This window comes from Mus musculus, chromosome 5 (genome assembly GCF_000001635.26).
Source record: "Mus musculus strain C57BL/6J chromosome 5, GRCm38.p6 C57BL/6J".
Classification (NCBI taxonomy): Eukaryota; Metazoa; Chordata; class Mammalia; order Rodentia; family Muridae; genus Mus; species Mus musculus.
Window position 1 is genome coordinate 125,037,787 of NC_000071.6, and position 13,782 is coordinate 125,051,568.

The 13,782-nt window shown below is 56.2% G+C and overlaps 1 protein-coding gene across 51 annotated transcripts in view; it reads right to left on the reverse strand.

The window, feature by feature from the left end:
• The window catches only part of Ncor2 (nuclear receptor co-repressor 2), a 162,086-nt gene that overhangs the window by 20,634 nt on the left and 127,670 nt on the right, over positions 1 to 13,782 (reverse strand). For 24 of the 51 annotated variants that reach the window (XR_003955607.1, XR_003955606.1, XR_003955605.1 and 21 more), the window contains 7 exons: positions 13,125 to 13,332; positions 11,556 to 11,609; positions 10,154 to 10,748; positions 4,959 to 5,079; positions 4,010 to 4,181; positions 1,103 to 1,267; positions 75 to 211 (listed from right to left, as the gene is read on the reverse strand). Coding sequence is in view for 47 of the 51 variants with exons in the window: in XM_030254298.1 (XP_030110158.1) it covers positions 75 to 211; positions 1,103 to 1,267; positions 4,010 to 4,181; positions 4,959 to 5,079; positions 10,154 to 10,748; positions 11,556 to 11,609; positions 13,125 to 13,332 (1,452 nt within the window). In the remaining 4 variants the exon portion in view is untranslated. The remainder of the gene's footprint in view (positions 1 to 74; positions 212 to 1,102; positions 1,268 to 4,009; positions 4,182 to 4,958; positions 5,080 to 10,153; positions 10,749 to 11,555; positions 11,610 to 13,124; positions 13,333 to 13,782) is intronic. The other 27 variants (NM_011424.3, NM_001253904.1, NM_001253905.1 and 24 more) reach the window with 9 other exon arrangements.

Genomic DNA, 13,782 nt, shown 5'->3' on the forward strand with positions numbered 1-13,782 from the left:
TACCATCCCTGGAAACACCCCATGGCTCAAAAAGGCTCCCTGTGATGGGGAGACCCAGCCCCAGAGGTACTCACCTGGGAGATGGCACCCAGCTGCCTCTCAAGTACGCCGGGATGCTTGGCAGAGGAGATGAGGGGTGGGGGGTTAGAGATGGGGGGACGTGGCAGGACGGGCCGGGCACTATCGTGGAGGCCCAGAGGCAGCGGGTGACCTGCAAGGAAATATGAAGTGTCTCTTGGAGGCTCCTCCACATGTCTCTGCTTCAGTGGCTTGAGCACTCCACGGGAACCCCACAGTCCTGGATTCTCTGAAGCTGCACCGTCACCACCCCCACCCCCGATCCACACCCAAGCCTCTAAGCCAGCACCCCGATTTCCACTCCCTCCCTAGATCCTGTTCTCCTCACAGGGGCCAAAGGGACCTTTCCCAGAGTCAGCACGCTATCCCCTCCCTATGCCTTCAGGAGAGTCACCTCCGGCCTGGATTCCAGTGACATGTGACTGGGGATCCCTGGGCTTGCTGGGTGGAAATGTTATGCTGTGACAGCATGCTCGGGTGCCTCAAGTGTCCCGACTCGAGAGTGCTTCTGGCCCTTTGCACATGCTATGCTGTTCCTTCTGCCTGGCATGCCTTTCCCTGTTCTCCAAGCTCCCTCAGTACACTTGTCCCATGGGTCAGCTCTACCTGGGCCAGCCACTGCTGATGCTGGTTATCACTGGCCCCTGGCTGGATTACTTTTAGTGGTGGTAAGGACCATCAAGAATAGAAAACCTAGGTGGCTTCCCCCCAAACAGTCTCTCACACTATCTGTCAATCAAGACTGCCCACTGCTCCCTCTAATGACCATCCTCTTAGTCACTGGTGGAAAATACCTCCCACGCTGGCCTCCCCTTTCCAGCTCAAGTTCCTCCCAAGGCTGCCTATGGCCGTGCAGGTAGTGCGGAAGCTTTCCCGAGTCTCAGAAGGTGCCCAGCTTCACAGGAGTGAGCAGGTCACACCTTCAGCCAAGGTCTCATCCGATCGGCACCATGCAGCCCTGCGACACTGAAAGAGTTGGCTGCCCACCGACTGCACAGACCTAACTGGTGCGCTGCCCACTCACCGGGGGGTGTGTAGGAGAAGGCAGAGGGGTCAGCGGCGTGTGGGGAAGTCTTGATCACCTCCCGTGGAGGGATGGGGAAGGGCAGGCCCGATGACCAGCGTGGGGGCTCAGTCGGTAGCTTTGGGCCCTCAGTTGGGAAAGCCGGAAAGAATGCGGGTTTCTCTGCTGAAAGAGTTAAGGTGGGCAGTCAGGGAGGGCTCTGCCATCTCCATACCCTCAAACACCACTGGCAAGCTGTGACAGGACCCTGACAAGAGGGGTGCTGGGACAGGTCAGTGGAGGTGTGCTGCTACGTTCCCATGCTACCTGCTTGGTAGTGGACTGGCTCATGGCCAGACCACAGGGACAGGCACCACAGGGGCCATGTGTCAGAGGGCTGATCTTTGCTTCACGGTTCCCCGCAGAATGCCACCAACTGGATGTATAGGACCAAGAGTGCTGGGTCAGGCTTGCTGCCCTCCCTGGCTGCACGTTCTGCCAATGGATGTGGTTATAGCAGTCATTCTAGATGAGCATGGGGCAGAGGCAGTCTGTGCGCTAACCATCTACTATACTGGTCACTAGGCTGAGCTCCAGCCGGGCCTTGATGAGCCTGTAAGGTACACTGAGGACAGTGACCAGACCCGTTTGATCAGGTCTCTTCGGTCACCTGCCAAATATGGCCATGTCTGGATTGGAGCCCATGTGGCCACAAACAACAGCAAAAGGTAGCACTGTTTCGGATGTCACAGCCAGTCTGTTCCTTCACCCTCCAGATGGGAAGACTGAGGCCCCAGCTGCTGAGTGCAGGGGAGACCTGAGAACGCAGGCAGCTGGCTCCAGCCCATGGCCTGTGCCCATGGCTGTGCCACAAGGCTCAGGTCCCCTGTGACTTTCAGGTGTTGAACACCCAGAGACAGGCCAGCACTCACTGAGGCTTCACAAGCTCTGGCTTTAGCTGCCATCTGTTCTGAGCTGCAAGCCTTGGCTGGGGAATCACAACCCTGAATGATACTGGCCCTGACCTTGGAACAGAAACTGACAGCTAAGGGTTTCCCGGATCACCTCCATACAGTCCTAGGCTGTCCTCCAGGAAAGCTGGAGCCCCAGCAGAGGCCCAAGTGGTACACTCCACATCTCTCCTTTACGGGAGACCAAACTCCCCCTAAACTCATGCCCCGGAGAGGTGGTGACCCACCAAAGTAACCTGAGTGGTATTCACGTTCTCAACCTACAGGGCTTGCTCTGAACCAGGAAGTTCAAACACCTGGTGCGGTGGCCCAGTGTATACCTTGGCTGCCCCATCCAGCTTGGCTCTGGAGAACTAGGGACAGAGAGGAAGTCTCAGGCTGGAAGGAAATGGGGTCAGACTCAGCCAATGCAGGCAGGTGGCTGAGAGCCAGGACAGACAACCTGTTCCTCCAGCCGGGCCTGGGGATCCCAAGGGACCTGCCTGGCCTGGAAGCTCCCTGTTGGAGCCAGGACAGAGAAGGCTGGCTTCCTGCATGCTGGGTTCATGTGTCCCCTGGGGAGCAGAACTGTGGCCAGACCACGTGAGAGACAGAGCCTGCCGCCAGGTGCAATGTTCCCCAGGGAGGAGTCTAGGAAACAACGTAGCACTGGCCACAAGGATGGGCCCAGAACCAGCCTCAGGGACCACTGACTGCTGGCTCTTTTCCCAGGGACTGGGGCCTAGGGCCCAACCCAGCAAGACCTGGCTGGCCCTGGGTGGCTCCAGCCCTGCTCAGCCACAGCTGCCTGGCCAGAGCCAGACCAGCGCCTTTCCCCTTCCCTAACTGTCATCCCAGGCTGTCATCTTGAGTCCGGGTGGCTTCTCACAGCACACTGTGTTCTATATACCTGGCCCCTTAAAGCCCACCCTTACTGTAGTATGCACCAAACCCAGCTCCAACAAGACACCCCTGCCCTCATGCTCCAGGGGTCATCGCTATGTCCCTATGTCCCACTGGCTTGGCCTCAGGAACAAACTCAAGCCTCCCCTTCCTCCCACTTCCAAGGCCACCTGTCAAGTTCAGGCTGCCCTAGAGCTGTTGGGAGGAGCACCTCAGCCCGCCTCCCACCCCTGCCCTACTCCCTTCTGCCCTTTCTCAACAAGAATCAGACACTGATTTTTTTTCCCCCAAGACGCTAATCTGATGACATGCCCCTCCCAAAGCAAACTGTCACTCAAAGCTACTATCCTCCTTAGCTACACAATTTCCTCCCCATTTCCCTCTTTGACCTCCTCCCCCACTCCCAGTCCGTGAAGGGCCTTTCCCCATCACCTCCTCTCCTCACCAGATCCTTGTCGGACACACAGCCCACTTGTGCCTGCCCTACACCCGCCCCGCCCCACTTGTTTCCCACTAAGTTAAGAGTAAGATGTAACTGGAGTTGTGAGTGCTTTATCTCTCTCTGACAACCCTAGCGCTCAGAAGCACTGATGTGCAAATACCACGGGGCCCTGGCAGGTGCTGCCCACTACCTGCACAGGAGGCTCTGGGCTGCCGATGAAGGGGTGTCGACAGTGGGCAGGCCATGCTTTAGCCAGGGAAAGGCTAGCCCGGGCAGCTCAGGTCAGTCCTGCTGTTGTTCTAAGACAGTGGACTGCACTGCACCCTCAGGGAACCCAAAGATCACATGGGACCTGATTCACACAGGAGAAGCTGGCTACGTGTATGTTTGCACGCGCGCGCGCGCATACACACACACACACACACACACACACTCATACCACACCCCAACACTAGATTGCCTCTGGTTTCTCAAGAAGCCCCCCAGCTGGAGGCGCTTCTGCAGCTGTGGTTGAGCCCTGTCATCTGCTGCCGTAACAATGTATCCTCCCAGCCTGGCCCATATTGCCAAGGAACCCCAACAGAGAAGAGGGCTGCCTCTCACTCCCACTGCATCCCTGTGCCCAACACTCACCCTCTTTCTCGGCAGGAGGCACTGGGCTGCGGGACTTGCCACGTGGACTTCCTCCCGACTGCTGAGACACGTCACCCTCTGGCTGTAGGTGCTGCGTGGGTGGAGGCACAGGGGGAACTGGCTTTGGGGGTACTGTGTCCTCCCGGGGGGGCTCATGGACCTTGGTGACCTGCTGGGGGGCATGGGGGCGGGCATGAACATCCTGGCCCCATGTCAGAGGTTGACAGGGTGGGGAGTGGCCGTGTGGCCCGTACAAAAGCCAAGTATAAAAAGGCAGCCACACCCCATTTAAAGCCCCCATGTGGAGGCAGAGCCTTAACATCAGACATAGGGAGGGGGTCATCATTGCCAAGGAAGGGCCCGTTTCCTACACCCAGATCCAGGCAGGTGCTAGGATCCCCTATGCCACCCAGCACACCCCACATCAGGAGTAAGAAGTAGCAGCTATGTGGGCTTTGGGGAGCTAGAAGTGAAGCCAGACACATGTCCAACACTTAAGCCTGACAGACAGGCCAGTTTGGACCCCCATGAACTGTTCGCTGCCTTCAATGGAAAGGCAAAACCTAAATCTTCAAATGAAATGGCTGAGGGGACTAAAACCAGCCAAGTGTCTTTAGACAATGGCGAGCTCCCAAAGGCCCCAAAGACAGACCTGAAAGGACCTGGACATTAGTTGGCTGAGGTGTCCTTGGGTCTGGGGGCTTGCTGGCCACAGCTGCCTGGTCTGAAGCATGGGGGAACCTCTGGAGAGCAGCTGCTCAGCCCAGCCTTCCCGATCTCCCAACTCCTCCCAGGACTGCCTATCCAGTCCTGTGTACACATCTCCATCTCTGGGAGCCGCTAGCCTGGGGAAGAGCCTCCCTCCACAGGCAAAGCTCCAACCAGCAATGCTGAGCACAGAGGAGAATAGAAGTTCAAGGTGGGCTGCTCGGATTCAGGGCTCACTCACGATAGGGGGGATGGCGGCTGCTCGCTGCTTCAGCTGCTTCAGGTCCAGCGGCTTCTGGGGCGAGGTACTGGCCCGGGGATCTCCAGCCGGGGTGAGGAGGCTGGGCCTTGGTGACAGCAGCCTGGGGAGGGACAAGTGTCAGGTCAGGCTGGAGCATCAGCCACAGGCTCTTGGAGGGCCTTCCTGGGAGAGGGGGCTGGGGCAGCCCTGCCTCCATGGCTTCTCCTTCAAGTCCTGGATGGTGGGGCCCGCCAGAGAGGCCCTTAGCAGAGTCCAGGTGCCCCAGCCAACACACACTGCTGGGTAGCGGCACTACTCTGGCCCACACAAAACACTGCTCCAAGATGGCCTCAGGGCAAAGGCAGCAGCTGAAAAGACCTAGCTGGGCGCCTGGGCCATGCAGGCCCTCGGGGAGTGGCCGAAAGGCCACAAACTCAACCGGATCAGAGTGGAGGGACAGAGAGATTCCTTGGAGATTATTTTTCTCTCAAACCCAGAGCAAGAGCAGGCTGGGCCCTGGGATGGCGAGGATGACTCTACTAATTGGAGCCCGTGTGTATTCGGTCCAAATATGTCTCTGGGCTCAGTCCTGTCCTGGATGGTGGGCAACTTTCATGACCTCAGTGATGGGGGATGAGATATGGGTACAGCCCTTGAATTTGGATAGGGGCAAACACTCGGGAAGGTCCTTGAAAACACTAGGACCTATGTACCCGTGGGGACTGAGACCATCCTGGTTCAAGGTACGTGAAGCCATGTAAGCTGGAACTTCATTTCAGCCTTTGGGGTGAGGATTCCTGACAGCTAGGACCACGGGGGACACAGCAGAAGAGCGTGCGTGCCTCCTTCAGCAGATGGAGGGGCACAGACTCTGCTGTAGCCAAAGTATGCATGCAATAAGCCCTGCGGGTAGCAGCCTGCTGCCCTGCATCTGCCACAAGCTCAGCCAGGCAGGGAGAGCAGACAGACAGGATGAAGCCTGCTAAAGCTGCCTGAGGCAATGGGGTGGTGGTGGTGGGGGGGGGGGACAGGAAGAACAGGCCATCCTGAGTCCTCCATCCCTTCTGTCCCACCTGTCCCACCCCAATGGCAGAGGTTCCTGCTGCCATCCTCACCCAACCTCATGTGTTCCACTAGCTCTGCCCCGCCTTAGTCATTTCTCTTCCTTCCTTCTTTCTTTCTTTTCGTTTCTTTTTTTTTTTTCCACTCTGTGTAGCCCTGGCTGTTCTGGAACTCACTTTGTAGACCAGGCTGGCCTCAGAGATCTGCCAAGTGCTGGGATTAAAGGTGCGTGCTGCTGTGCCTGGCTGCCCCTAGCCATTTTTATGACTAACTTTGATAAACTTAAATTGAAATAAAATACGACACAGGCTTTGAAAAAACTCCTCAGAAAATCACTCCCTGGTTGGGTGGGGTGGCATGGCACCTGTCATTCCACCCCGCTGGAGAGTCTGAGCAGGAAGATTCCTCAAGTTCAAGGCCAATCTGGGCTACATAGTGAATCCCACTTAGGAAACATCTAAAATAAAACAAGGCTTCCCCACTAACCCTACAGTGAGCTGAACCATTCTCAGAAGAAATGAAGAACACAGAGAAACCAGCTTGTGAGTGTTCTCAGCCAACTACTTGAGTCATGCAGATACCCATAGACAGATGCTGAAAGAACACACAAGTTGGTGAGGGGGCTGCCATCCAAGTCACGGGGCCCTGACCCTGAGGCCAGACACAGGGACCACACGCCCTGTTCCCTTCACAGGACATCGAACCATTCCCATCAGTGGATACACACAGCTGGGAAGGCTGTGGGGGTCTCCCCTTGGGTGATGGCATGGTCTGGAATGACACTATGAGACACTGAAGACACCCGACGTCACAAGACTGCGCAAGTGAGTTACAGCTCTCTAGAGCCACCAAGGGCAAGGTGTGCTGAGGTGGAGGGGGCGCACTGCTGCAGTAAATCTGGGGAGCATCGTCACCCCATCTGTGTAGCAATAGAGAAGTGGACTTTCGTGTATACGCAAATACGTTTCTGCTGAGATTCAAATCGCATTTCTCATACGTGATGGTTACACGCCTGGGAACTAAGACCTTCTCCACAAGGACCATGTCCCTCGGTTTCTCCATTATCTCCAGGCAGGCTTAAAGCTAGAACAGTACCCTAGAGCTAGAGAGATGGCTCTGTGGTAAAGAGCAGAGACCCAGGTTTGGTCCCCAGAACCCATAAGGTGGCTCAACACCAGAAGACCGGATGCCCTCTTCTGGCCTCCTTCCTCAGGCCTCTGTGGACACGGCACAAAAATGTGACATGCATACATAAAGGAGGCAGAGAGGTGGCTCAGGGGTGCACTGCTCTTACAGAGAACAGAAGCCATGCCAGGTGGATGACAACCCACCTGAACCTTGTTCCTCTACAGACACCAGCACTCATGTTCACATACTCAAACTCAGGCATGCAATTAGAGACAGTAACAAAAAAAAAAAGTGTTGATCTCTGGCCTTCACAGGACCCAAGACAAAAACCCCACTGGTCACTGGCCTCCCAGCTCCAGTCCTTTGAGAAGCACCAACCGTAAACTCAGAGGCCTAAGCTCAGAGGCCCCAGGGCCTTTGTCCTCCCTGGCTCCTCCCTGTGTTCAGGCTTCCTCTCTACACTAAGAGCAATAAGCATCCCTAAGGCTTGCCTGCTTCGAGTCACACATACCATCCACATGGCTCATGAGCGATATGCCTTTCTTCTCACCAGCGCCAGAGCAGCAGGGAATCAGGGCCCTGCTGGTTCCTGCATCTAACCATCTCAGCCCAGCACAGGCTGCATCAAACACTGTGTACCTGGCCCCCGGGTCATGGTTCTAACAAAACACCCCTTGCAATATGGAGACTGAACTTGGGGGTTGGGGGTGGGGGGATGGGGGCTAGGGGTTGGGGGTGGGGTGGGGGCTTACCAAGATCCAGATCTACTAGAAAGCACCATGGCCCTACTCTGAAAGTGAGGTAAGGCTGCAAGTCTCCTCGCCAACTCCAAGCCGAACTGGCTCAGGCACAGCAGCAGTGAGCAGCAGAGCTCTCCTAGAGAGGCCTGTAGGGCTGGCTGTGAACACGCAGGGTTTACAGAAAGCAGCTCAGGCTGCTGGGGCCTGCTGGTGTACTTCACTTTACTCTCCCTGGGCCCCTGTGGTGGTGGTGTGGCTGTGGAAGGTGGTCAGCTTTCCCCCAGGAAGTCTCACAGCTCACTGAGAGCTCAGGTGTGCTCCAGGGCAGGGACAGTATCCTGAGTCCCAGCCTAGAAGCTAGATAGCAAGCCTCGAAGGTGGACAGCCAGCAAGCACCAGGGAGGGAGGGAAACTACTGGCTAGTGCTACAGGAGAAGGAACTGAGAGGCCTCAGCCTGACCAGAGTCTACAGAAGTTTGAGGAGTGGGCTGGTACTCAGGGTGGCACCCCACGCCTGGCTCTATGATTCTACCATCCAGACTCCAAAGAGCCAAGCTAGAGACACCTGTGGCTTTGTGGACCCTGGTGGCACTGAAGCTGCTGTGAGCCCTATGTCCCCTGTTATGCCTATCAGGCAAGAAGCTGGGGACATGGGGGCTCTCAGAAGCCCGCTGGCCATCTTCTGCTTATCCAGGGCCATCTGTTGTCCACCTGCTCCATGGGAGCCCTACCAGTGGAGTCCTCGGGGAATATAGAAAGGTCTACAAAGCATCTATTTCAAATCCACCAGGCCTGAGGGGAGAGGGGAGCCAGGGGGAGCAGGAAGGGCCCTGTGTGGGCCGGTCTGAAGGTCATGGTCTCCTCCCCTGCTCTGCTGGAATTTTTCAGAGACTTGAGGGAAGAGAAAACAGACTCTGCTGTTTGCAGTCAAAATAAACATAGCACACTGCCTCATCACAAAGCATCCGCGGCTGCCCAGAGGTGGGTGGGGCTGTCCAGATGTGATGGGGAGAGGTTTCCAGACCTGGTCTTCAGTGCCCAGATGGTCTCACCTAAAACACAGTGTGTCCCTAGGGCAGGGAATGTGCCATTCAGAATGGTTCACAGATGTGCTACCACCTCAGAGATAAGCTGGGGTGACCGCACGCCAGGGGCCTCCAGTGTCTGGGCCTGGGTGACATTATCTCAATCACTGCCCCATAGCTGGCATCTTTACTGTCTCACTGGGACCCCCTCAGCCATGGCCTGGCCCTTTGAAGGCAGCAGTCTTCATGTCTAACATCCTGGGAATACATGGCCTTTTGTATTCCCATGACGTGGTCCCCACTGCACACACCAGGTTCACTACTAGCCATGGCCTTTGCCACCACAGAAGGGAAGAACTGTATCCCTGCGTCCAAGAACTAAGTCTGGGCCCCGGTGTGTGAGACTTTGTCAGGAAGCTATGCTGATGTCGTCATGGGAGACTGGCAACCTTCAAGGAAGCAGGAATTTAAACAGAGAGGTACAGGGGAACCTAATGTCTATGGAGGCTAAGATCAGAGTGCTATATCCATAAGCCAAGGATTACAGGCATCCATCATCAGTGAAAGATGTTTCAAGCTGGAGTATGGGTGACTCCAGGACACCTGGATTTGGACCTTCTACCTCCAACTACGCTGCTACATCACACCACCTGGTCTGTGTCACAGCTGGAGGACACCAGCATTTATTTCTCCCTGGAGCCTTCTATGGCTACCTTCGAAGCCCTTCCAGATCTTAGCTCCAGGTTGCCTCAAATGGGTAGAAGGGTGTCCCTGTACATATTTGAATGCTCAGTCACCAAGGAGTGACACTATTTGAAAGGATTAGAAGGTGTGGTCTTGTTGGAGGTAATGTGTCACTGGGAGCAGGCTTTAAGGTTTCAAAAGCCCAAGTCAGGCTCAGGATCAGTGTACAAAGCTCTCCTCCTCCCTCCCTTCCCCACTGTGTCTCTCTTCACCTGTGGAAGAGGATTAGCTAAGCTCTCAACCACTTCTCCTGGAACTGTACGCCAGCCAAGGATTAAATGTTTTCTTCTGGAAGAACTGCCTTGGTCATGTTATCTATTCACAGCAATAGAACAGAGACTAAGACACCCTGATTTCTGGTCTCAGTCTCATGTTGACCCCTACAAACCAGCCACAGAGTCCATGGTAGGCAGGGCCACCTGTGTTGTGGCAGATGGAGGGTGCTCCCCGTGTTTGCAGAATACACAAGAGCCAAAGCTCGCCGGATGCCTCTCACCTGCCCTTGTCACCTCCTTCGGGTTCGTCCACCTCATCGGCACTGCAGGTGGCACTGGAGTCACTGTCCTGGGTGGCACCTGAGCTGGAACCCTTGGTCACAGCTGCCTTGCTACCAGCCTCCTCCACCTTAAGTGGTGCCTCAGACACAGTTTCAATGGCCTCTGTGCCCTTGGCTTTGTCTTCAGGCTCTTCCTCGGTCTCCTCCTTGTGGTCACTCTTTACACTCTCCGGGGGCTCCTCAGAGGCCTCGGGCTCCTCTGGCTTTCCCACATCGATCTCCTCGGCCTCAGACTTCTGCTCCTTGGCATCCTCTGTCTGGGGAGCTGGAGCAGCCGGGGCTTCTTGTTCATCCTTGTCCACAGTAGCCGGGGGTGCGGCAGGTGATGGGGAAGGCTCTGGGGATGGTGGGCCACTGGCATCAGGGACTGGGGAGGGCTCAGCAGGGGCTACTGCCGGTTCTTCTGGAGGAGGAACAGGTGGCTGGGTGGCAGCGGGCAATGCTTCAGTGCCAGTGGGTTTAGGCCCAGTGTCCTTCGTGGCTTCTGAACGCGGGGATGGGACACTCTCAGTATCAGAGCTGTTGTTGACAGCAGCTACATGCAGGATAAGAGGAAAAGAGAGGATCAGCTACTACATAGGATGTGACAGCCCTCTCAAGGAATAGCAGAACAACCCCAGGCTATGACCCTCCCGGTGAGCCTTGTCCCTCACTAGCCCTTATAGCTTGCAACTTTGGCTTCTCTTTCCCGCTGCCCACAGACTGACCAAACCCAACCCCTAGAATCCTTAGGTAGCCAGTGCCCCTACAAGGCCAATCCAAGGACAACCTCAAGACAGGCCTTCATCGGAGGTCTGTAGATACGGTCTGAACGCCACTCAGCTCAGTGCCCAACTTTTGGTACTGCCAATGGGAAGTTCAGGGCTTCTCTCAAGCTTCAGTTTCCCCATCCACAGAAGGGGGAAGCAAACCTCCATGGATGCTGAGCAGGAGAGCCATGTTTAGGCCCGGGGACCATGAAAGCATTACAATATGGCTGACAACCCAGCATGATACAGGGCCACTGCATCGAAGTCCTCCTTGAAGGAGTATGTCTGCTGCTCCATCTCCCATGGGTTTAAGGTGCTGTGTGTGTGTGTGTGTGTGTGTGTGTGTGTGTGTTCCTCCATTTTCTGCAAACTAGACACCTGGAGACAAGGCTGAGGACAGGGGACAGGGAAGGGTCCCAAAGAGAGGAAAGGCAGGTAGGGAGGGCATGCTGCCCACAGTTGCATCGGGGAATAGACACTTTGTAGGAGGAAAAAAGCAGAGGCAGAAGCAGCACCCAAGGACAAGGGATGGGGATGTAAGGTCTTGGATACTCCACTATGCCCCCCAACTCAGCCAAAAGCTACATTCTTACCTGGGCCACTGCACTCCCCAACTCTGGGAACCTCATTCCCAGAGGCCTGTGAGGCTGGAAGGAAGAAAGTTAGAGAGGAGTCAGAGCTGGGGTGGTACAGCAAATTCTGTACAAAGGGGAGAGGGTGTGACTCGCAGAGGGCAGGGGACCCAAGACAGCTTCCATGAGACCCACTAGGCTCAGCTCCCAAGGGAGGCCCTGGCCACCCACCCCTCCGCCCCAGTGCAAGGTCAAGGTATGTCCAGGGTCAACAGAGGTGTGTGTGAGTGCCAGGGCTACAAACCAATGAGGCCCTAACCAATGTGCCTTCCAGCCTTATCAGTCAGTCCCCAGCCTCCCCAGCTTCTCAGTACCCTTGTAGCCCAGAGCTTGACAGCTCTCCCGGAACAGATATCGGTAACAGCAGCAGGGAGCAGGCCCCAAGCACACAGGGCGTGACCCTCAGAGACCTCAAGACCAGGGTACTTAAGAAGCACAATGACAGGTGAGGAAATCACATAGCCTGGGCCACCAAGTGGGCCATGGCCTCTGGTCTTCCTTTTAGCAGCCCAACGACAGGACACAGGAGGCCAAAGCCACTGAAGTCCTGTGGACAAGCAGGCCAGCCCCCATCGTGAGTGTTGGTGTCTACGACTTGCTGTCAGTTAGTTATGTCTATACCAGAAGCCCTCAGAGACATGAAGGGACTGTGACAACTGTGACTGGACCCTTAAGCACTACATTTGGGCAGGGAAGGAATGGCTGGAGGCCCAGCTCTGCACTGAGGCATTCCACCAGGCACCCATGTGCCCCAGGCATGGTCACAGAGCCTGGACATAGTAGGCACTTTACAGACCCAGACATCAAGTAACAGGAAGATCACTAGGCCCCTTCCCCTGGACGCCAAAGAGACACAGAGCAGAGGGCTATGACCAAGCTGCCAAACTAGGTCTTAGGGACCTGGAATGACTCCACCATGCCTCAGTCACTCCTCAGCCACCTCCTCGGCCTGTGGTGACAGAGACAAGGCCATATATGGCTGCCATGACTGTTACCACACAAGGAAGTCTGAGGTCAAGTGGTCCCTAGCCTGGACCTCAGCCTTTCTAGCCCATTGCTCTTGGGTGGGAGAGGTTAGCTGCCCCAAGAATTCTCGGGTGGTGAGAGGCCTCGGCTGGCCCCGTCTCTGCTCCTAAGCAGATGTGTAACCATCCCCCTCCCCAGGATTTGGGGCTCACAGTCACTCCCCTCTTCTGTGGGCAGCTCTGTCTCCACCACTTCCCCTCCATGCTGTCTATGTCCATGCTCATGAGGGTGGCTGGGAGCCTCAACCAAGAGCCTAGGGCCCAGCCGAGGATGCTGAGACGACTTATGCCAGGCCTATGGAGAAAGCAGGTGAACGAACTATGGGGATCTGGGGCCAGAAGCCTGGGGTCTAGTCAGGGCTCCTCTGTGCTCAGCCCTAGGCCTGGCCCAGGAAAGCAGGGATGCCTAGAAGATGGAGACATAGGACAGTGTGCGTGTGCCTGTGCGTGCGCGTTCACTCCCCCTCCCCTCCGTCCCCACCTCCCAGGACAACAGTGACCTCACCTTCTGCCTCCTCCGCCAGCTCTTCCTCATTGGCACTTGCGCCTGATGCTTCCATCTCTTCGTCCTCAGCGGCAGGTGGGAAGGCTGTCTCCTCGCTCGCCGCAGCTGGGGTCTTCTTCTTCTTCCTCCGAGCGTTCCTCTCCTTCTCCTGGGACAGGACAGTAGCGGTCACGGCTGGGGACGCCCTATGTCTGAGGCCTGGTCCCGGCTGCGAGAGCAGTGAGTTTGGCTGCACGGCTGTGTGGGTAGGTAGCCTTCCCACTCAGCCCGTGGCAGTGGCCATGCAGGCCAGAGCTATTTTTACCATAGACGCTTCATAGCACGGTGTGTCCCAGTGGGACCCTGGGTGCAGGCTGGGCCAGGCCACAGTGTCACAGTGCACACTTTAGGCACAAGTGGAGGGGCTGTGGATACAGACTCAGGGATATATAACATGGCCACTACCCTCCAAAGCCAGCAACACACACCCTAAAGTTTGGACTCAGGGGACTGGCCAGGGACCACAGTGGGATCAAATGGGGAAAAAAAAAAGGGCACAGGCCAAGTCAGCTGGGTGGGTGATCAGGATTCTATAGGAATCGACACTGGAGTCCTTGTCTAAGTGCAGAGGGAAAAATGATCTAGCATGGGGTAAGCCTCTCTCACCCGGGCAAGGCTC